We start from the raw sequence: 24,164 nt of genomic DNA on the forward strand, positions 1-24,164 counted from the left end.
CTTAAAGGTTTGAAATTTCCTCAGGATGATCCTCTGGTTATCACTCCGAGAATTGGAAATTGTCGTGTTATGAGGGTCCTAGTGGACAATGGAGCTTCCCTGGATATGCTGTTCCATGACACATTCATAAGAATGGGCTATAATGATTCTCAACTAACTCCATCCGACACACCCATCTACGGGTTTAACCATATGGAATGTAAAGTTGAAGGTGCAATAAAACTTCCCGTAACTATCGGGGAAGAGTTCAGGGAGGCCACGCAGACGTTAAACTTTCAGGTTGTCAAGGCAGCCTCTACCTACAATGCTATCATGGGTAGAACAGGGATCCATGCTTTTAAGGCTGTGCCCTCAACCTACCACATGGTACTGAAGTTCCCAACCAGGAATGGTGTTGGAGAAGCAAGAGGAGATAAGAAAATGGCCCGCAGTTGCTATGTTGCAACACTCAGGCCCGATGGAACCGGGGGCAGGTACTCCCCATAGAAGACATGGATGTCCGAGAGAATGATGAACTACGGGGAAAGCCAGCCGAGGACTTGGCCCCAGTTCCTTTAGATCCCTTAGACCCGGAGAAGGTCAGGTACATTGGGGCATCTTTGGACAAGCCCTTGAAGGGCCGAATGACCATTTTCCTCCAAGAAAACAGTTATATGTTTGCTTGGATAGCAGCTGATATTCCTGGGATTGACCCGAACCTTATAACTCATAGGTTGAACTTCGATCCAACTCGAAAGGCTGTAAAGCAGAAGAAGAGAACTTATGCCCTGATAGGCTGGAAGCCATTAAGCGGGAGGTCGAGAAGCTTTTAGAAGATGGATTTATTGAGGAAGTGCAATTCCCTGAATGGTTGGCTAACCCCGTAATGGTTAAGAAGGCCAATGGAAAGTGGAGGATGTGCATTGACCTTACTGATTTAAATGATGCTTGTCCCAAGGACTGTTACCCCTACCAAGGATTGATACCCTGATCAATGCCACTGCTGGACACAAGATGCTAAGCTTTATGGATGGCTTCAGTGGTTACAATCATATTAGAATGCATAAGGATGACACCCCCAGGGTATCCTTCATAATTCACTTTGGTGTATTTTGTTATCTTGTTATGGCTTTTGGACTTAAGAATACAGGAGCTACTTACCAAAGACTGGTAAATAAGATATTTGCCCATCTAATTGGGAAGACCATAGAGGTCTATGTTGATGACATGTTAGTCAAAAGCCTAAGTAGGGCCGATCATATTAGCCACCTCAGAAGGCATTTGAAGTGTTGAGGCACCACAAGATGATGTCAAACCCAGCCAAGTGTGCTTTTGGCGTTGGGTCTGGAAATTTTTTGGGTCATATGGTCTCTAAGAGGGGGATAGAGGCCAACCCCGACAAGATCAAAGCCATCCTAGACATGGAGCCACCACGCTCCATCAAAGACGTTCAGAAGCTGACAGGAAGAATTGCAGCTCTAGGGAGGTTCATCTCCAAGTCTGGATAGAATTGCCTTCCCTTTTTCAAAACCCTTAAGAAGGTGAAGGACTTTGAATGGATAGCTGAGAGCCAAAGGGCCTTTGAACAGCTGAAGAAATACATGACTGAAGCCCCGTTGTTGGCTAAACCATGTTCGGAGGACACTCTCTATATATACCTTGCGGTATCTGAACAAGCCGTGAGTGGGGGTCCTCATGAAGGAAGAGCATAAGCTCCAAAAGCCTGTATACTATGTAAGCAAGGTGCTACATGGAGCAGAGCTGAATTACTCCATCACGGAGAAGTTCGCGCTTGCTCTCATCACAACCTCAAGGAAGTTGAGACCACACTTCCAGGCTCACAAGATCGAAGTCCTGATGGACCAACCCTTGAGGAACATTCTTCATAGCCCAAAGGCTAGTGGAAGGCTCATCAAGTGGGCAATTGAGTTAGGAGAATTTGATATCAAGTACAAGCCTCGAACGGCGATCAAGGCTCAGGCCTTAGCATATTTCGTGGTCGAATGTACTATTAACGACCAAGAAGTCGGGGGTAAGAGATAGTAACCCCAGAAGAAGGAGAGAAGGATGAAGAAACAACTCTGAAAGAATATTGGATTCTCCATTTTGATGGAGCGTCCAAAACAAGATCTAGTGGCGCATGCCTAGTATTGTAAAGCCCTGATGGGTTTATGATTGAGTATGCTTTGAAGTTGGATTTTCCAACTACGAACAACGAAGTAGAATATGAAGCATTGATAGCTGGCTTAGGCTTGGCTAGAGCCGTGATGGCTAAAAATCTGAAGGTCTGTGGAGACTCAAGACTTGTAGTTTCTCAAGTTAATGGGGATTTTGAGGCCAATGATGATACTATGGTCAAGTACCTGAGAGTCATAATGGGAAAGCCGACTCAGTTCGATGAATGGTACGCAGAACATGATCCGAGAGAGGAGAACACTAAAACGGATGCCTTATCTCAATTCGCCTCGTCTGAAATCGAGAACTATCCAAGAAGTATTTACTTCTAGGTCTTGAAGACCCTTACTATTCATGTCATAAATCTGATAGCACCGGTTGGTATGGCGAGCTGTTGGATAGACCCGATCAAAACCCACTTAGAAACTGGGTGGCTCCCCGACGATGCCCAGGAGGCATGTAAGCTGTTGGTTAGAGCATTGAGATACTCATTGATTAAAGGCCTTCTTTACAAAAGGTCCTTTGTTAATCCGTACTTAAAATGCTTAAGACCTCTTGAAGCAGAGGAGGCACTTAAAGAAGCCCATGAAGGGATTTGTGGACAACACTTGGGGGGCAGGGCCCTCGCTCACAAGATAACTCGGTTGGGCTTCTACTAGCCAACTATGCTAGCCGATGCAAAGGCTTATATGAAATATTGTGACAGGTGGCAGGGGCACGCTCCAATAGTACGACAGCCCCCCAGAGAGGCTTACATCGATCATCACACCAATCCCTTTTGCAATGTAGGGAATGGACATACTTGGACCACTTCCTGTAGCATCTGGACAAAGGAAGTTCATTATGGTAGCAATAGACTACTTTACAAAGTGGATTGAGGCCAAGGCACTAGCCAAGATAACCACCAAGCAAATTGCGCAATTCTTGTGGGAGAATGTGATATGCCGGTATAGAATCCCATGCATCCTTGTCACGGATAATGGGAAACAATTTGATAATGCAGAGTTCAGAGAGTAGTGCAACGATAACAGCATAGAACTTTGCTTCACCTCGGTTGCACATCCTCAGGCAAACGGGCAAGCGGAAGTTGCTAACAGAATCATCCTTGATGGACTTAAGAAGAGGGTGGAACGCTCGAGAAACACTTGGGTGGATGAGTTGCTGCCTATACTATGGGCATATCATACCACCTGCAAAGTGACAACTAAAGCTACCCCATTCATGCTGGCTTACGGAGCCGAGGCAGTGGTGCCCCTTGAGATCACTCATGGATCCCCTAGGATCGAAGCTTACGAGTCAGAGACCAACGAAGAAGGCATGAGGCTCGCTCTCGATCTTATTGACGAGGTCAGGGATGAGGCCAATGCCCGCAATGCAGAGCATCAACGAAGAGCCTCTCTCTATTATAATAGACGGGTTAAAGAAAGGTTTTTGTAACAGGGAGATTTGGTTCTGAGGAAGATTGAGGCATCGGGAGTAGGGGGAGATGAAAGCTAGCCCCTAACTAGGAAGGACCTTATAAGGTCAAGAAGATACTGGGACGGGGATCCTATAAGTTAGAGACCTTGAATGGTGATGAAGTGTCTCATACTTGGCATGCTTCAAACCCGAAGGCTTATTATGTTTAGGACATTCACTACATGCTCCTAGTACTTGGTATTAAGTTTTTAAATAAGGTCGACGAAACCATCTTATGTAAGGGTTGAACCCGTTTCTTAGAGATATTGTCTATTTATGCAATTTTATTTCTATCATCTTGTCTACCAATTTATTTAAGTATGAGCATCTAAAGAATGCAAGTCCCGAAGGACCAAATACCGAAAATAAAAGGCACGCATGAAATGAAATCAAACAAAGTGCATAAATAAAGATCCCGAAGGATCATAAGTTAAAGTCCCTAAGGACCGATAGGTTACAGACCAATAACGTTCAAATAAACAAGTTCTAAAAATCAAAGCCACATACGGCATTCAAAGCCATGCAAGGCCACATCATTCACTCATCACAGGAATCCTCCCCCTCGCCGTCCGAGCCTTCCTCAGAAGAAGAACCACTGCTCCCTGGAATCGGCTCCCTAATCTTCCCGTGAAGGGCTGCCCTGGACTTAGGGCTACCCGAGGGGGCTTTACCTTTAGAGCCAGAACCGGAACCCATGTGACTGGAGCTCGACTGGGACCTCATGCGAGGAGTCGAGGGCACAGATCCGGAAGCTTGCCCGGATGGGACCATAACAGGTAGCTAGAGATGCAAATGAACAGAGTCGTTTGTGAACAAAACCAAGTTTGCGAATAAAAAATCAAGCTCGAATAATTAAACGAGCTAATTTTTTGGTATGTTCGGCTCGGACTCGGCTCGTTTAGCTCGGACTCGGCTTGGACTCGGCTCACACTCGGTAACTCGGCTCGGCTCGGATAAATTTTTTATATATAACATATAATAAATATTTACTAATCACTTGTATAAAGATTTTAAATTTTTAATTAAAATTTAATACTAATTTTAAAGTAAAATGATTAATTTAATATATATTTTAACAATAAATATTTTAATTAATTTCATACATATCACTATAGGTTGATTACTTTAACAAACAATTTCTAATTAAACTTAAGCCTAAATTTTACCTCACACTTTTATTAGAGGAGTCTATGATAAAATCAACTAAAATTACGATTTCGAATAAATTAAAATAGTGAGTTGTTAAAATAAATTATAACCTTATAATATTTTTTAAAAAAAAACAAAATAATTTTTAATAATTATATTTTTCAAGCACTTAAAGGGGCTTACCTTATTTTATTTTATATGTCTTTTCTAATCTAAACCAATTTAACTAAAATATCAAAAATTACTAAATCTTTGACAATCGACATCAACAATTTAAAAGTAATGAATGATTTCTAAAGTTATGAATGTTTAAATAATTTGAAATAAAAATGGTTTTGTTCTTAAAACTCGACTTATGAAATAAATTGATAAAATTATATGGATTAAGAAACAAGTGTAGAGTGTGAGTGTGCGTATATAATTGTAAGATGAAATTAGTATTTGATCTCAATATAACTTATAAAGTTAAAAATTACACCTTAAGCTTGGTCGATTAAAAAAATATATACGAATTATTAGTGGACAACTCGACTCGGCTCGAGTTCGGTTCAACTCGGTTGTTCGTGAGTAAACTCATGTTTGACTCGGCTCGCCTCGTTTATAAATGAGCCGATCGTGAACATTTTTTTGGCTCGGTTTTTCAACTCGACTCGGCTCATTTTAAAAAAAATTATGCTCGGCTCGGCTCAGACAGAACTCGTCTCGGTTCTGTTCGTTTGCAGCTCTACAGGTAGCTGCCAGGGGCAAGATAGAAGGCTTGGATCAACCACATCCGGCCATACGCCCTGAGCGTCTTTGATTCCCCTATTCCAACCTATTTCCAGGTTAACAAGGCGCATCTCATCATCATGCTCGTCCATCATTATGGTGAACATAGTGGATCTGTGATAAGCTCCCTCGAGGTCTTTCCATTCCTTATTCCTCTTCTCCTTCGAGCTAGCATATTTCATCTCCATGATAGCAAGCTTACCCTTTACCTCATCAGCCTTAGACTCCCACTCCCCCGCGGAGACTTTCATCTGCTTCATAGAAGCCTGCAATGCATTATAGTCGCTTCTTATTTTGACAGCTTGAGTAGAGGATGCCGTGAAATAGGCATTGGCCTGACAAAGAAAATATGAGTTTGAGTATAAAGGGTCGAGCCCCCAAGGAGTGATCCCTATAATATTTTCCAAGTTCTAAGAAAAAGAGAACTTGGACGAAAATTTACACAAGGAGAAGCATACCTGATAGAGGGCTTGAGCCCCCAACGTTTCAGCCTCGAGAAGCTTCTCACCAGAAGAGACGAATAAAAGGCTGGGAGGAGTAATGCAGTTCTTCGACCACTCAAGGGCAAGGCCCGGGTTGCCAAAACGGAGTCATTAGAAGAGATACCCCATCCGGGCTCGAAAGGGGTCCTGGCACTCCCGTCAAAATCTTTGGTCCTCTTCTGGCCAGATCCCGACGCCTCAAGGAAGGCAAAAATCTTGGGGATACGGTTGGCCTTCTTAGCAGCATATCTTGCCATCCTGCCCGTAACGACATCACTTGCTTTGGCTTTAGCATCAAAAGCCTCAGCAGCTGAAACAAAGAGAGAAAGAAAATATATATAAAAATAAAATTACACAAAGTAAGGGGGAACAAAGATAAATATCCTCTATAGAGAGGCAGCTAAGGCCAGCCTCAACAAGCTTGACTTATGTCATGAACTCCCAATAAGGGGTTCTTCCGTCGTCATCAATGAGGAGATCTCGGGCTACAAGCTCGACATCAGAAAGGTTGAGAATGATGTGAGAACTGTCAACTGGGCTGCTAAAGTCACGTCTGAAGTATACCCCCCAGTCTCCATCCTTCCACTCAACGACCATAAACTTCGTGTTCCATTTATGGTTCGAGTCATTAAGGGAACTACTGTTCAACATGTGAGGAACGTGGGCTCTGTGTTATATCACAAACCAACCAGGTCGAGTCATAGGAGAAGCCTTCATCATGAAGATACTACGTAACATCGTCACACTCAAGGGGATGCCTAAGTCATGACATCTCACTATGAATAGAATGATGAAAGACCACCCGTTAGGGTAAAGCTGGCACGGATGAATCTTGACTTCATGAGCTAGAAGCCTCGGAATGAAAGGGTGCAGGAGAAACCTTAGCCCGGACTTAAGGGCCGCCTTGAACACAAATAGCCTTTGGTGGAAAAGGTTACAAGCCCTCTAACTTGTTTTAGCTTTACGAACCCTTAAGCAGTCGGGCCATGAGTAAATTAACTTAATCTCCTCGACATCCTTCTCACGAAGCATACTTCTGTGATGAAATGCATCGAAATGGACGGTACTAGGGTACTCGTCTGCCCTCTCATCTAACATACTATTCAAGCTGTTCGAACAACGGTTAATGGAGAAGGGGGAGATAAGAGCTATACCTTGGAGGGGGCGAACAATAGCCCTCTTATGCAGAGCTTCCTTTTGCGAGAAAGAGGACTTGTTAGGACCTTGTCCACCAGACATTCTTGAAGAACTTGGAAAAAGATAAGAGCTTGAGAGAATTTGAGAAGTTGAGAAATGAAGGTATGAATGAAAATGAGCACTTATCATCATCTTTTATAGGAAAAAGGTCACCTGCTACATCAGGTCGTAAGTCTGCTTGGTTCACGCTAGTAGGTACCTCGTTAAAAGAACACCAAAAATGATGAGGAAGATCGATCAAAAGGCAAGAAAAGATGACATAATAAATGAGAAAATTGATGCAGGACACCGCTTATCATATCAGTCTTCCGAAAAAAGCCTGACTGAAACTAAATATAAGTCATTAGTCTTAACTAAGGGATAATTATGTTAAATCACCATGGTTAGCAAAACTGGTAAAGATTAAGACCACTCCTGGACAATTATCCCACACATGGGGGCATATGACCGACCAGGAGCTTCCGTATCAGAGCCATGACGGCCACAACTTACACGGGGAAGCTCCGGCAGACCTGCCAACAAATGGAGGCCCCTTGGCCTACCAGGAGTCTCCGTATCAGAGCCATGACGGCCACAACTTACATGCGGGGAAGCTTCGGCCAACCAGCCAATAAATGGAGGCCTTTTGGCCTTCCAGGAGCCTCTGTATTAGAGCCATGACGTCCGTAACTTACATGCGGGGAAGCTCCGGCCAACCAGCCAACAAATTGAGGCCTTTTGGCCTACTAGGAGCCTCCGTATCAGAGACATGACGACTATAACTTACATGCGGGGAAGCTCCGACCGACCAGCCAAAAAATTGAGGCCTTTTGGCCTACCAGAAGCCTCTGTATCAGAGCCATGACAGCCACAACTTTCATGCGGGGAAGCTCCGACCGACCAGCCAACAAATTGAGGCCTTTTGGCCTACTAGGAGCCTCCATATCGGAGCCATGACGACCACAATTTACATACGGGGAAGCCCCGGTCGACCAACCAATGAATGGAGGCCTTTTGGCCTACCAGGAGCCTCCGTATCATATCCATGACGACCAAAATTTGCATGCGGGGAAGCCCCGACCGACCAGCCAATAAATGGAGGCCTTTTGGCCTACCAGGAGCCTCCGTAGCAGCGCCATGACGTCCACAACTTACCTCCGTAGTGGCCTTAGCCTACCAACCAACAAATTAGGGTCTTTTAACTCACTAAAAGCTCTTGTAGGGAGCCCTGATGCCTTCAATGGTTGCTCCGGAGGCCTTTTTGAGAGGTCCTTTGGAGATTTCTTGAAAAGGATAACTCTCAGCAGAACCAAGTTTCGTGAAGACTAGAACATCTATGAAAATGAGTTAGTTATAGTGCATAACATCCTACAAGAGAAGTTTGGACAAGTTCAATGAAGTATAAGACTTCCAATAAGGACAAGTTCAATAGAACACAAAATGTTTAGCAAGAACAAGTACAGAACGTTCACTGAGATGAGTATAGAACGTTCACTGAAACAGCCGTAACAGAGCTGAGAGGAACTCAAAGGCAACCATGAAATTAATTTCATGGACAACCAAGAGTAACAAGGGCATGATAAGGATTAAGCCCAGATTAGGGCCGATTAGTGAAATTAAACCTGGATTAGGGTTGATTAGTGTATATTAAGCATAATTAACCCAAATTAGGGGGAATTAGTGATTTGTATGATGAAATTAGCCTAGATTAGGGTCGTTTAACCCAATCACTCTTATAATTAGTGTGAATTAAGGATAATTAGTGTCTTATGCATACTGATTAGTCTTAAATAGCCCCGATTAGGGCAGATAGCCTCGATTAAGGCCAATTAGTGCATTCTAGCTTAAAATTAGGCTTTTTTTGCTAAATAAAAAGCAAAAAATTAGGCTCTTTTAAGCTTGATTAGCAATTTGTACATGGGAATTAGCCCCGATTAGGGCCGATTAGCCCCGATTAGGGCTAGTTAGCAGCTTTCACCCTATAATTAAGCTTGACGAAGGTTAAGGGGTGACAAATGTTCGCTTTTTAGCCCCGAATATGGCCGTTTAGTGTTGAACACTATCCAAATAGCCTGTGTAAAGGCCTTAAGTGTGTATACTCGCACTAGCAAGTCATTGTAAATGTGTAGGTCGCTCCACACTTTACGATAAAATGACGATACCCATGAAGGGCCGATACCCATGAAAGGCCGACACCCATGAAGGGTCGATACCCATGAAGGGCCAATACCCGAGAAGGGCCGAAAGTACCCCGAGTCGCGATTAGACCATTATAACTTCCACAAAAACTCGAGCAGTATTCACAGAAGTTGGGGGGAAAATGATATGGATATAAAATACATCCTAAATACATATTAAATGTCGCATTAATTACATTTGGGCTTCTTGTCCGAAAAGTCCAATACAGACCTGTCTGGTCCAAACTCATAGCCGACTCAAGACGGCACATGTAGACAAGGCCCATTAGCTGAGGTCGTCAAGGTCCACGAACACAAGTTGTTCATGGACTAGACCAATACGGCTGAAAGAGCAGAGACATGTGTTCTAGACAGAAGGTTCTGGAGCTCCTCCCTCAATAGGACTTCTAATCACCATTTGAAGTTGGAGACTTGTCCACCAAGTCTCCCAATAAAAGTCTAACCCTAGACTCACCTCTATATAAAGGGCTCTACCCCTCAACCTAGAACTACGTTTTTGGTTTGATTCTCTACAACACAGAGATACGTAGGCATCTTGTAAGGACCGATAGTCCCGAATACAAGAGCAGCCATTAAAGCTCGAAACTCACCAACCCTAGCATTAAATACTAAAGTACTCAGGTTTTATTCCACAACACATATCATATTCCAAGGATATTTATTAATCTAATATTTATATCGCAATAAATTAAGACTTAATAAATTATTAAAAAAATAATCGGTAAAACATAAACAATAATAATCCAAATACCATAAATAAAACATAAACACGACTCGAGATACACTAAATAAAATATATTTATAAACATATATTAATATTTAATTATAAATTTACAATACACATACATATATATAGGAAAATGATCAAATAGAAATCAAAATTAAAATAGAAACTAGAAACTAATCTAAACAATTAGATCAATCTAATCCAATGGTCCCTCTAAAAGCACAACACCCAACTAATCTGTACCCTCACACACACAATCTTAGTTTTTCCCCTGCAATTTTAATTTGACTTTTCTAAACGGTAAGTTTTTTTTAAAAAAATCGACTTCACTTTATTTTTCTACATCTCTCGACGATCGATTTGCATACCATATTTGTTATATTTTGAAGCAATCTTTTTTAAAAAAATATTTAATTTCTAATTTCTATTCTAAAATTGGTTTATATTAGAGTAGCCCCCGTATATACATATATATTTGTTTTTAAAATTATACTAAGTTTTATAATGTTGCTAGTTTTTAATAATTTAAATGCATATAATTAACCTAATTTTGTAATTTTTAAATTTGAAAAGGTAATATTAAGATTTATTTGTTATATTTGAATCTAAATTATATTTAACACGAAACAAGATTAGAAAACGGGGGCGCACGAACATGAAAATACATGAACACTAAATGGGATGGTTTTGTGTTTGCCACTTGAGTACACGACACAAAAGAATTAATATGTCTAAATAAAACCAAAAAATTGTATAATTATTATTTTAAGTTATTTTAATTGAATCATTTAAATTTTTAAAATATTCAATAATTTACAAATCAATATATTGATTGATTAATACCGACGTCGAAAATCTGTAACTATAATTTACTCGGCTAATTTTGATTTTTAAAAATTTTAATTATTATTTATTTTAAATAAATATATTCTTTCTACCTAAAAAAATTTGACCAAAAAATATCTTGAGAAAAAAGCTACATTAATATTATGGGCTATATGACAGTTTCAACACAAAAGTCAACACTAACTTTTAATTGGATAATCAAACTCAATTTTTTTTATATTTTTTAATATTTTTGACCAGTCGTTAATAACGTTATATTTTCGACGGGATGGTGAATCAACTTTATTATATGGCAACGTCTGACCTACGTGGTAGTGCCATATCATGTGATCCTCCATTTAAGAAAAATCATCGGAAGACGAAGAAGGTGTCTGAAATCAAACTCAATTTTTTTATATTTATTAATATTTTTGACCAATCATTAGTAACGTTATATTTTTGACGGAATGGCGAATCAACTTTCTTATATAGCAACGTCTGACCTACTTGTGCCATATCACGTGATCCTCCATTTAAGAACAATCATCGGAAGACAAAGAATGTGGCCGAAATCCAGGCAAAAATGTTATTTATGTATATTTTTCACAGGCAATCTAGTAACAACAACATCCAGGAAACATGATCGAATCATAACACCCAAAACAGATGATCCGGACACGAAGTCCGGCATTTGAATTTTGCAGCGAAAGTTTAACTTCAAAAAAATATTAAAATCAAGACGAAACTAAATACATAGTCATAGTGATCGAGTAATCATTCTTTTTCTCCAGAAATTATATTAAAGTTGCGGGCGGAACCCTCGACTCGACCCAAACATTTAGTATATGAATAATTACAATACATATATCAAACAATTGTAAATTTAATGATTATATTATTAAATTATTAAAATAATTTTAAAAATTATTCAAAAATTAAAAAATCCAAATTCAATCGAGAACTCTAAATTTGAAATTTTCAGAATAATTATAATTTGTGATAATCGATGATAGAAATTGAAAGAAAAATTAGAGAATATCAAATCGGTTACTTGAACACTCTGATACTATTACACATTCGATTAATTAATTTGGGAAATGAAATTCGAGATGTGTGTTATTCCCAAGGAACTAACAATGAGATTTACAGAAGTGGAGTTGAATGTAAATCTCAAAACTTTTTCAAGTTTTGAGCGGTTTTAAAGGCTAAGTGTTTTGATGAACAGTTGTGTGTGAATTGCTTTGAGCAGGTACAAACAGATATATATTCAAGACACAAATATAAAGAACACAAAGGCTTTAAAAACTTTTCTGGTGGATTTGTTGTTCCACCAGAGATGTGTATTTCAGAAAATCTGTGATTCAAAAGGATTGATCACAGCTGCGTCCTAGTACAAACTAGATGATTTTCTCTCTATATTTTTCTAAACAGCTCTGGAAAATTCACAATCTAATTACTAGCTGCAACTTGGTTTATATATCACCAAGATTACAAGTGAAGACAAAAGCACAAATACAATAAAAAAGATTCTTCACATATTTCTTCTTCATTTCTCTATCCAATGCAATCTAGGATAATTTGTGAATCTTTGAATACTTCCTTGTTTGCACCAGAATGGAAATGCTGCATTTTCTTGATTCCTCCAAGAGGCTACCACATTCCAATTGTCTCTGTCAACCTATGTGCCTCTGTCAGCTTATGAATTGTCACTATCAACTGCTATTGAACTTAGCATCCGTTGAAGCTTTCATCCATTGATGGCTTTATCTGTTAATGCTTTATCAGTTGAAGCTTTATCCGTTGATGCATTAGCAGTTGAAGCTTTATCCGTTGATGCACTCATCTGTTGATGGATGTTATCTGTTGAAGCTTTGTTTCTCATCCGTTGAAGGCCTTTAATCTATCAGTTGATACTACTTCATTTATACAGAATTACAAAGCATGAAATATTTACAATTAATTCTCCTTTTTGCATATCCACTAGTAGTCAACATGACTTATAATTTCCCACAACATCTAAAAATTATAACTTAAATACAGAAACTGAAATGTGCTACAATACTAACTTATTTCTAAGTAAAGCTACTCCATCAACGGATAGCCAGAATGGTCTTATCCGTTGAGGCTACACACACTAGATTTCTACTTAAGTGTTTTGTTTAACTTATCATCAAACTAATACACATATTCCTAACAATCTCCCCCTATTTATGTCTACTAGAATTGTAGGCATAAATTTGGGTTTAACTTGATGATAACAAAACACTTAACAAATATATGAACTGAAATCAAGTAGAAATTCAAAAGTGCTGCAAAAGTGTATGTACTGAGATAGAATTGAAGAATTACATTATTTCCAAGGATGCTCCTTTAGGCTGAGCAGATTATTTTCTTTTCCTTTGATCCCTTGTTTTCTTCCCTAGCCTCCTGTCATTTTCCTCTACTTGGAGTTGGAGTTGTCTGTAGAATTTAGCTTCATCTTCTTCACTGATATCCAACTTAGATTGCATGTCCTTGAGAGTTTCATTACTGGCAATTTTAAGCTGGTCTTCAAGTCTGAAAAATCTTCTGACTCTTTTATTGTCTCTGAACTCCATCAACCAATGAGGTGATTTATGAATAGTAATTCCATGCTCAGGGATGAGTAGTGTTCTAGGCAAGGAATTAGACTCCCACCAAGTTTTCCTTATGCTAGCAATCTTGTTAAGAATCTCAGTTTTGGCAGTCCTGATAAAGCCAGAATCCCTTTTGATAGCTGAGTAGACTCTAACCAAGGTAGAATAGCCTTCATTCAGAATTATTTGAAGAGGCCAAGTCCTTTCCTCACTTCCTTTATACTTGAACACTAGCCTTTCTGGGAGTTGTTTGTATGCACTTATTCCCCTTACTTCCTCCAGCTCATCCAGATAGAGTTCAATATCTGTAAACTCTTTTATGTCACAAATGTGAACATAATCATCCTTTGAGGCTTGTGGCTTGGGCTTAGGTTATATTCTGAGTGAATTTACTTGAGGTTAGGGGAGGTGTAGATTTGGATTTTCTTTTCAGTTTCTTTGGTGGTGGAGAGGTAGTTAGGAAGGTAGGCAAGTTGATGGTTTCCCAATCAATAGGTTCCTCTTTAGGAATGATTGGTTCACCATGGACATTTATACTAGGATCAGCAACAAAAGGATCAGGAATGGAAGGTAGTGGTTTAGATTTTGATTGGGTTTCTACAGTGTCATCTTCACTCTTCCTTTTTGCATTGGCCTTCTTTCTGTTCCCTTTCTGCCATTCCTTTCTTTCCTCCACACTCTCACCAACCACATTCCCCATATCCACATTTCTGCTTTCAATCTTGTCTTCTTCACTCTTGTCTTCAATCTTCTTCTTTTCTTCATCCTGACTTGACTTTAGCTGTTTTTCAAGCTTTGCTTGTGCTCTTTTGTCAGCCTTCAGCTTTTTAGCTTCTTCCTTTAACCTCATAGTTTCTTCCCTCTTGGCTTTTGAGAATTTGGGATGTCCTTGCATCACACAGATACTCTTTCCCTCTCTATAAATGATAGCCATATTCATTCTTTCCATTACATCATTGGTCTCTTTGTGCTTTATGATGCTACCACCCAAAACTTTGTCTTCATCAGGTTTTGGAAGAGGAAAATCTACTTCTTTTGATTGACTAAAGTTTAGAGGGTTCTTTGTAGAGTCCCTGTTGAATCTAGTGGATGGCTTGAGTACCATGGGTTTCAAATTCCTGAATGAAGTTTCTCCATCCTTATTCCTCCTTACTGGCTTGTGCTCCATAATGATTGGCTCAACCTTTGTGCTATATTTCACAGATAATAATTTTGAAGTTGTAGAGCCAAACACTTATTGCATCCTTTCATCAATTCTTTTTCTTTGCTCCTTCACCTTCATTTCAGCTGCTGCTAGCTGGATTAGATCAATTCCATCAAGCTTTCCTTTGATTTGAAGTGTTGGAAAAGTAGTGATGGCAGGAACTAGCACTTTGGATATTTGGAAGTTTGTAGATGGCTCCCCTCCCCCTTCCACTTTATTCTCCCCATTTTTATTATCATCAAGGAGAGGAGTCAACCCTTGTGCTTTAGCCAGTTGCATGAGAAGACTTGTTTGAGACTGTTGATTTTGAAGAATGGTGACCACAGAGTTTTCAATGACATGAACTCTATCCTCCAACTTGGCCAGCCTCTTTTCAGCATTTGATTCTCTTCTCAGTCTCAGTAACAAGTCCTGCATGGTACCATAGGGCATGACTGAATCCAGCTTCTCAGAATTGTAGGACTTCAAGTCAGCTATATCCTTCTTGAGTTCATCCACACTCAGATTCTGTCTTATTTGTTGTAGCTTCATGAGATGTAGAAAATCTAGGTGGGCTTGAAGAAGAGCCTTGGTACCAGCATTGGAGGTGTTCTGAATGGCTTTTTGGATAGACATGATTTGTTTGACTAATGAGATATTGAATTATCCTGGTGTTGACTTTTTTGTCAATGCCCATTCAGGTAAATCTGGAATAGAACGTGGGCCTTCATCTCCCCCTAAGTTCATGCTTCCATCAAATGAGACAGAGTCATCATCATTAGAATTTACTTCAAATTCTTCAGACGGCTCACCAGCTGTAGAAGGCATCAAGTTGATAACAGCTTTATCCCTTTGTAGAGATTCTGAAGTATGTACTAGATTTAAAGTCTTTTCTGCCTCCTCATTGCCCTGAGTAGCCAACATTTGATAGGCTGACATAGGATGAGTAAAAGTGTCAACATCCAAGGAAATGTTATCAATTACAGCTTTGTAATGTTGCTGAAATTGTCTTTCCTTTTCAGCATCATCCACAATCATTGACTCATTAGCAATGGCTGGATCCACCTTTATACCTTCTGCACTTGCTTTTCTCTCAATTTCTCTCTTTTCTTGCATCAGGGGCTCCCCCTGGCTCACACTCCTCACACCCTCACCTTCACCTACTAAGGTGGCACTCCTCTCACTTTCTTTTGCCATGCTGGAAGAAATAGCATGCATATTTAGACTCTCAAGCTCTCCTTTTGCCTGGGAGCAACCCAGCCTCTCACTCAAATTCTCACTCCCTTCCCTCAATCCTAGAAGTGATTGTACAGTAACCATGTCTTCTACACTTGGAATTGAGTTAGTTGTTTGTGTAGAGACTATCAACGGATAGGGAGTATCCGTTGAAGTAGAAACTGATGGTATCAACGGAAAACTGCTGTTAAGCTTATCCGTCGAAGAACAACCACTTGTCAACGAATGAGGAATATTCGTTGAAGAAGAAAAAGAAGTAGGAATTGAAAGTGACATAATTGTTGAATCTGTGTGGATTGATTTTAATTTATGTGACACAGAATCTTCAACTAAGTCTGAAAGAATTGGCTGGTGATCCAACAAATCATCTAACAGATGATGATCACCAGTATTTCAGTGGGGCTCCTCCCTAAGTTGTAAAGAGGGAGAATCAGGAATTGATGTGAATATCATGTCCACATCCAGAGATGGTGATGGAGAATTTGGTGATTGATGTGTGTCAATTTTGAGAGAATGGGGTTGTGACTCCACATTTGTTGGAGTCACATCAAGCTGAATTTGAGAAGGCATAGATACAGGTGAGTGTATCTGTGCAGTGTGTGCACCCTGTGTGGAAACTGAGGTTTTAACCCTCTTTTTTCTTGTAAAGGCTTTTACAGGAGAGTGTGTGGCTTCAGTGTCCCTCCCTCTTTTGTTCTGTGTCCCTGGTTGGGGACTATTTTCAATAGCTGCACCCTTTTGGGAGAATGCTACTAAGGATGAGTTTGAATCCTTTTCAACCACCACAGTCTTTTGAGAAACCGTGGCTTGGCTAGCTGGGGTACCACTCACATCTCCTACCTTATCCTGGGGGGTTTCTTGATGTTCACCCCTCCTCTCACCACTCACACCCTGTTCACTCCCCTCAGGGTTTATGGTGATTGTTACAACTGTTGTCTTTTGAGAAACAACAGAGGTGGCTTTCTTTGACTTTGGTCTTGAAACTTTAGGTTTGGTGGCCTTGGTAGGAATCTGTTGGGACAAAGACAAAGATTCCATGGCCACACTTGAAGGCAAAGAAATAATGGGGTTGGAAGTAGTAGGAGTTGAAGAAGTATTTACCTCACTTACCTGAGGTGCATTCATTATTGGTAAATATACCAATGGCACCTGATTGTTGAGGTTAATTCTTAAAAGGTCTGCAAGGACCCTTTTCTCTTGTGCCCAACATTTGAGTTTATTACTCTCATTGGTTATAACCAAACCTTCAGCAACATGGTTAGCCAATAACATAAAGAATCTAGCATAGTAGATGTTATGAGGTCTATTAGCTTTGTTACCTAACCTGGTGCCCAATTCTAGCATAACATAGTTGCTAAAATTAAAATACCTATCAGAAACTAGCATATAGAGCATATTAACAAGAGATGAAGTTATTGCATCAAAATTACTAATTTTCCCAGAGTAAACCTTGATAAAGTCATAACCAAGAAAACTTCATTCTTTCCTAAGGCCTTTTCTTCTAATACTCCCTAAACTAGCAGAATCAAAAGAATAGCCTATGGAATCTAACATGCTAGATACATCATTTTCAGTGTGTGGTGTCATGGCATTGTTCTCAGGTAGTTTGAAACAGGATTGTATATCATCACAGTTAATACAGTAATCTTTACCTTTGAGAGAGAAAATGATGGTCATATCAGTGGGGTTGAACTCTGCAGTTGTCCAAATCTCCTCAATTACCTCACAGTAAATAGTTGGGGCTTCCAACATTGCATAACTTAGTTTGCAGTTTTTGATGAAGTCCATCATCTTGTGATAACCTGAGTGAACTTCATTCTTTTCCACCAAAGCTACGAAATTGTTTTTCTCATAGACAAATCCAGACTGGGACATTATCTTTACTACTGGTGCCATTGTAGTGGGTAGAGGTTGCAGAGAAAAGTTAAGAGTTTTGGGAGAGAAAGAGAGTAAAAGCTTTTGAAAAATTGCAAGAAAGCGTAAAGTGAAAATAAGAATTCAAAGGGCTTTTATACTTTCTCAAATTAAAACACAAGGAAAATGATTAAACACTATTTTTAAGTAAACTACAGCCGTTTGATAATAAAGAAAACCGTATGAATTCTAAAAACTACCTTTAATACAAATACATACATATGTGTATATATATGTATCAACGGTTAAGTAAAAGAATCAACGGCTGTGACTTACTTAAAACAACTTATGTGATATTTCAACGGATGAGGTAAATAGTTATCCGTTGAAGATTAACACAGTTTTATCCGTTGAAGGATAAAATTACCAGAAATGTATTTGTCTTTCAACGGATAATGAACATCCGTTGATAGAACAATTTTGGCTTTCAACGGATAGGGAATATCCATTGATAGAATAATCTTTACTTAAAGCCAACTTTGTTCTTGCAACAAATTCATTTCAGGCTTCATAACAGATTATAATAAGGACATGAATTTATGAATAATTAAGCATACCTAGCTCACCTACTAATCTTGTGAATGTTCATTCATCAAGTGGCTTGGTAAATATGTCTGTAATCTGCTTTTCACTGGGAACAAAATGGAGTTCCACTGTATCATTCATCACATGTTCCCTTATGAAGTGGTACTTGATGTCAATGTGCTTGGTTCTTGAGTGCTGTACTGAATTTTCAGTAATGGCAATGGCACTTGTGTTGTCACGGAATATTGGAATTTTATCAATATTTAGCCCATAGTCAAATAGTTGATTCCTCATCCACAGTATGTTGCACAACAACTACCAGCAGCAATGTACTCAGCTTCAGCTGTTGATGTAGAAACATAATTTTGCTTCTTGCTGAACCATGACACAAGTTTATTCCCTAGAAATTGACAGGTGCCAGTTGTACTTTTCATGTCTATTTTGCAACCTGTATAATCTGCATCTGAGTAGCCAATTAGATCAAAACCAGACTCTCTAGGGTACCAAATTCCTAGATTTGGAGTCCCTTTGAGATATCTGAAAATTCTTTTAATAGCCACTAAGTGAAATTCTTTAGGGTCAGCTTGAAATCTAGCACAGAGACATGTAGAAAATATTATATCAGGTCTACTAGCAGTTAAATATAGAAGTGAGCAAACCATGCCTCTATAACTTGTAATGTCCACGGACTTTTTAGCCTTGTTTAATTCAAGCTTGGTGGTAGTGGCCATGGGAGTTTTTGCAGATGAACAATCCATTAAGTCAAACTTCTTTAAAAGGTCATAAATATATTTAGTTTGACTAATGAAAATTCCACCACTAACTTGTTTAACTTGTAAACCAAGAAAATAAGTTAGCTCTCCCATCATGCTCATTTCATATTTACTTTGCATTAACTTAGCAAACTTTTTACAAAGCTTATCATCTGTAGAACCAAATATAATATCATCTACATAGATTTGAATAAGTATTGTAGAGCCATTAACATTTCTAAAGAAAAGAGTTTTGTCAACAGTACCTCTTGTGAAGTAATTATCTAGAAGAAATTTTGACAAAGTCTCATACCAGGCTCTGGGTGCTTGCTTTAGTCCATAGAGTGCTTTCAACAGATAATACACATAGTCTGGAAAATTTGGATCTTCAAATCCTGGAGGTTGGCTTACATAAACTTCTTCCTCCAATTCTCCATTCAGAAATGCACTCTTGACATCCATTTGATAGACTTTGAAATTGGCATGGGCTGCATAGACTAGAAAGATTCTGATGGCTTCAAGTCTTGCAACTGGAGTAAATGTCTCATCAAAATCTATTCCCTCTTGTTGAGAATAGCCCTTGGCAACCAATCTAGCTTTATTCCTTATGACAATGCCATTTTCATCCATCTTGTTTCTAAATACCCATTTTGTGTCAATAGAGCTCTTGTTCTTTGGCTTGGGTACCAGCTTCCATACCTTGTTCCTCTCAAATTGGTTTAGCTCCTCTTGCATTGCTAAAATCCAATCTGGATCCAATAGAGCTTCTTCCACTCTCTTAGGTTCCTCCTGTGATAGAAAACTACTGTACATACATTCATCTTGAGTAGCCCTTCTAGTCTGCACCTTAGATTTTGCATCACCAATGATCAATTCAAAAGGATGATTCTTGGTCCATTTCCTTTGAGGTGGTAGATTGGCTCTAGATGAGGTTGCCTCAGTATTGTCATGATGTGAGATAGAGTGTTGATTGGTTGAAACTCCCCCCCTGAGTTACTGATCCTTTGAAAGGAACTGGGAGTTCTATCAATTGATGAAGTAAATTGAGTATCCGTTGATAGACTATGATCAACGGATGCTTCATTATGTACTTCAACGGATGATGCACTTTGTCTTTCAACGGATGCTGCATTACTTCTATCAACGGATATTGAATTATGACTTTCAACTGATGCAACATTTTGTGCATTATCCAAAGGCAGATTTTGAATCCTTTTCGAGGTGCCTTCTCCATCATTCTCATCTTCACTGTCATCACAATATATCTCAATGTTGTCAAATTTGAGTCCTTCATGATGTCCCTCGTCTGTTAGTCCATCAATCTTTTTATCATCAAACACAACATGCACAGATTCCATAACAATGTTGGTTCTTAGATTGTAGACCCTATATGATTTTTCAGCAGAATAACCAACAAATATCCCTTCATCAGCCTTTGCATCAAACTTCCCTTTGTGATCAGGTTGATTCCTTAGAATGTAGCATTTGCAACCAAAGATATGAAGAAAGTTTAAGGTTGGTTTTCTTCTCTTGAACAATTGATAGGGAGTCATGCCTTTTTCCTGATTGATTAGAGAAATATTCTGAGTGTAACATGCACAGTTAATAGCCTCAACCCAAAAGTATCTTGGGAGTTTTGACTCTTCAAGCATTGTTCTTGCAGCTTCAATTAGTGATCTGTTCTTCCTTTCCACCATACCATTCTGTTGTGGAGTCCTTGGAGCTGAGAACTCATGCATGATCCCATTTTCTTCACAGAACAACCTGGACTCAGTTCCATTGTCACTCCTGATATTCCTTACTTTAAAATCTGGATGATTGTTAACTTGCTTGATATGATTGATAATGATTTCACTAGCTTCATCATTTGTTCCAAGAAAGTAGGACCATGAAAACTTTGAGAAATCATCTATAATCACAAGGCAATATCTTTTCCTTGAAATTGATAATACATTGACTGGTCCAAAAAGATCCTTGTGTAGCAGTTGTAATAGTTCATCAATTGCTGATTCAAGCTTCTTACTGAATGATGCTCTCTTTTGCTTTCCTTTCTGACAAGCATCACACAGTCCATCCCTTGAGAATTCCACTAGAGGCATTCCTCTAACTAAGTCCTTTTTGACTAGATCATTCATTGTCTTGAAATTCAAATGGGACAGCTTATTGTGCCATAGCCAACTTTCATCTGGACTTGCTTTGCTGAAAAGACAAGTAATTGATTCTGAATCTGTAGAGTTGAAGTCAGCCAAGTATACATTCCATTTTCTAACTCTAGTTAGAACCACTTTGTTGTCCTTCTTACTTGTGACAACACAGGCTTCAGAATTGAAGGAAACAATATTCCCTCTGTCACATAGTTGACTGATGCTCAATAGATTGTGTTTGAGACCATCAACCAATGCAACTTCATCAATGATGATATTTTCTTTTGAAATCAAGCCATATCCCATAGTGAACCCTTTGCTGTGATCTCCAAAGGTTATGCTAGGGCTAGCACTCTCCTTGAACTCTGTGAGCAGGGTGAAATCTCCTGTCATGTGTCTTGAACAACCACTGTCCAAGTACCATATATTCCTTCTTTTTCCCTGCACACAACAAAATCAAATCAAGTTGATTTTGGTACCCAAGTTTCCTTGGGTCCAACCTTGTTAGTCTTTTTCCTAGACTTCATACCTCCTGCATTTTTTGACTTAGGTAACTTTGGGTCAACCTTGGTTTCAGATGTGGTTGGTTGAAGTGTAGGGTTAGTCACAGAATCATTTAGCATATTTGGTTGAATTTGATAAGGCATAGATTGTGCAAACATATTATTCCACATAGGCATGTTGTATGGCATTTGAGGCATACTGAATGCAGCAAAATAAGGATTATTAACATATGGCATGTTTGCAAATTGTGCATGAGGATTCTGTTGAGACATAACAGGCATAGCATGCAGACGTGACATATACATGTTAGGCATGGAAGGATTTAAAGACATGGGAGCATTCTTAACAGACTTGCAGTTAGCAGATAGATGATTAACACTTTTACAATGCACATAACTTTTTCTAGGATCATACTTATCAGGTGTGTAATTGTTGTGTTTGTTAATCCCTACCTTCCCATTTCTATTAGATTTCCTTTTAGTTTCCTTTTTATCCTCAACCATCTTAAGCCTATTTTTCAACTGATCTAAAGTCATGTGTCCTATATTCACCTTACTGGCATCTTTGGATGTGCTAGCTTCTTCTTTGACAAAGTTCTTGGAAGTTGAACCAAACTTCTTATTGAGATTTTTCAAATTGTTCTTTTTAGAATCACTTGCATGTTTTAATTGATGAGCCTTCAACAGATGCTCCTTTTCTTCCTTCAACGGATAACTTTCATCATCCGTTGATTCCACATCCGTTGACAATCCATCAATTAATTCTACTTCCTTTTTGTTTTTCTTCCAGGCATTCTCACAGAGTGATGCTCCTTTTCTTCCTTCAACGGATAACTTTCATCATCCGTTGATTCCACATCCGTTGACAATCCATCAATTAATTCTACTTCCTTTTTGTTTTTCTTCCAGGCATTCTCACAGAGTGATTCAATTCCCTGAACCTTGACAATCTGAGCACTAACATCCCTAGATATTTTTCAGGCCTTGATTACATCTTGCTCTCGTTCTAATTATTTAGAAAGAATTTCTATTTTCTTAACAGATTCTTCTAGTTCACTCTCAACATGTAAGCATTTGATTTTAATCTTTTCAAGCTCAATTACCTTACCCTCTAACACAGCATTTCTATCACTTAAAAACAAATTATTCTCTTTAATTCTTGTGTTTTCTTTAGCTAGTGATTTAAGAGAAACACGCAAATGATATAATTCATTGGACATATCATTTATAGCTTCATTGCATTCAATTTTAGAAAGCTGAGAGAGGTCAGTAGTAATTACCTGGTTGCTTGATGAACTAGTTTCATTTTCATCAGAATTAGCCATCAGTGCTAGGTTGACATATTCCATATCATCATCTTCATTGGCTCCATCCGCTGCCCAGTCATCCTGAGTCAGAAAAGCTCTTTCCTTTTGTTTGAGCAAATCGAAATATTTCTTTTTGTAAGCCACTTGCTCAAATTTCTTCTTTTCAGAGGTTGGCTTTCTACACTCATTTGCAAAGTGTCCACTTATACCACAGTTATAACATTTGAACTTAGATTTGTCCACCATGTTCTTGTTTGGCTTAGTGAATCTAGCATTTTTCTTGAATTTCATCTTTGCAAACCTCCTGGACAGAAAAGCCAGATGTTCATCAACATCATCAGAGTCATCTTGACTGGAACTATCTTCAACCTCAGCTTCCCTTGCTTGATTCTGATTTGCTTGTGGCAATTTTGAGACTTGGCATTGTCTTTTTTTCATTCCTGGCTTCAGTCTTCTCATTGTCAGCTACAAGTGCAACTGATCCACCTTTTCTCTTTCCCTTTTCCAACAGCTCATCTTGCTCCATCTCAAGTTCATAGGTCTTCAAAATTCCATATAATCTTTCAAGTGTGAAGTCCTTATAATCTTGAGAATTCCTTAATGAAACAGTCATAGGCTTCCATTCCTTTGGTAGAGACCTCAAAAATTTTAAGTTGGAATCCTTGACTTGGTACACTCTGCCATACAGCTTCAATCTATTCAACAGTTTCTGAAATCTATTGAAGGTGTCATTCAGTGATTCTCCTTCTTCAAAATGAAAATATTCATACTGTTGAATGAGAAGCTGCATTTTGTTTTCTCTAACTTGTTCAGTACCTTCACAGATAAGTTGCACAGTATCCCAAATTTCCTTAGCAGTTTGGCTGTTAATGACATTATCAAACATATCTTGATCTAGGCCATTAAACAGAATGTTCATAGCTTTCTTGTCCTTGTGAACCTCTTCAATATCTTCATCAGTTCATTCTGTTTTTGGCTTGGGAATAGACTGTCCAACAGCAACTGTGGCAGTTGCAGTTGTGGCTACCTTGTGAGGGATGTGAGGACC

The 24,164-nt window shown here is 38.9% G+C and overlaps 1 protein-coding gene across 1 annotated transcript; it reads left to right on the forward strand.

The window, feature by feature from the left end:
* Positions 1 to 491: 491 nt before the first annotated feature.
* LOC141685812 (uncharacterized) lies at positions 492 to 3,591 on the forward strand. Its single transcript, XM_074490892.1, has 3 exons — positions 492 to 740; positions 2,944 to 3,090; positions 3,223 to 3,591. Exons 1-3 carry the CDS (start codon positions 492 to 494, stop codon positions 3,589 to 3,591), a joined length of 765 nt encoding a protein of 254 aa, XP_074346993.1.
* The last annotated feature ends 20,573 nt before the right edge of the window (positions 3,592 to 24,164 follow it).

Source organism: Apium graveolens, chromosome 9 (genome assembly GCF_009905375.1).
Source record: "Apium graveolens cultivar Ventura chromosome 9, ASM990537v1, whole genome shotgun sequence".
Classification (NCBI taxonomy): domain Eukaryota; kingdom Viridiplantae; phylum Streptophyta; class Magnoliopsida; order Apiales; family Apiaceae; genus Apium; species Apium graveolens.

Coding starts and splice junctions, on each gene's coding strand:
- LOC141685812 (XM_074490892.1), top strand. CDS start 492: ATGGATGTCCGAGAGAATGATGAACTACGGGGAAAGCCAGCCGAGGAC. Junction 741..2,943: donor TCGATCCAACTCGAAAGGCT/GTAAAGCAGAAG, acceptor TTTGCAATGTAG/GGAATGGACATACTTGGACC. Junction 3,091..3,222: donor CGCAATTCTTGTGGGAGAAT/GTGATATGCCGG, acceptor GCACATCCTCAG/GCAAACGGGCAAGCGGAAGT.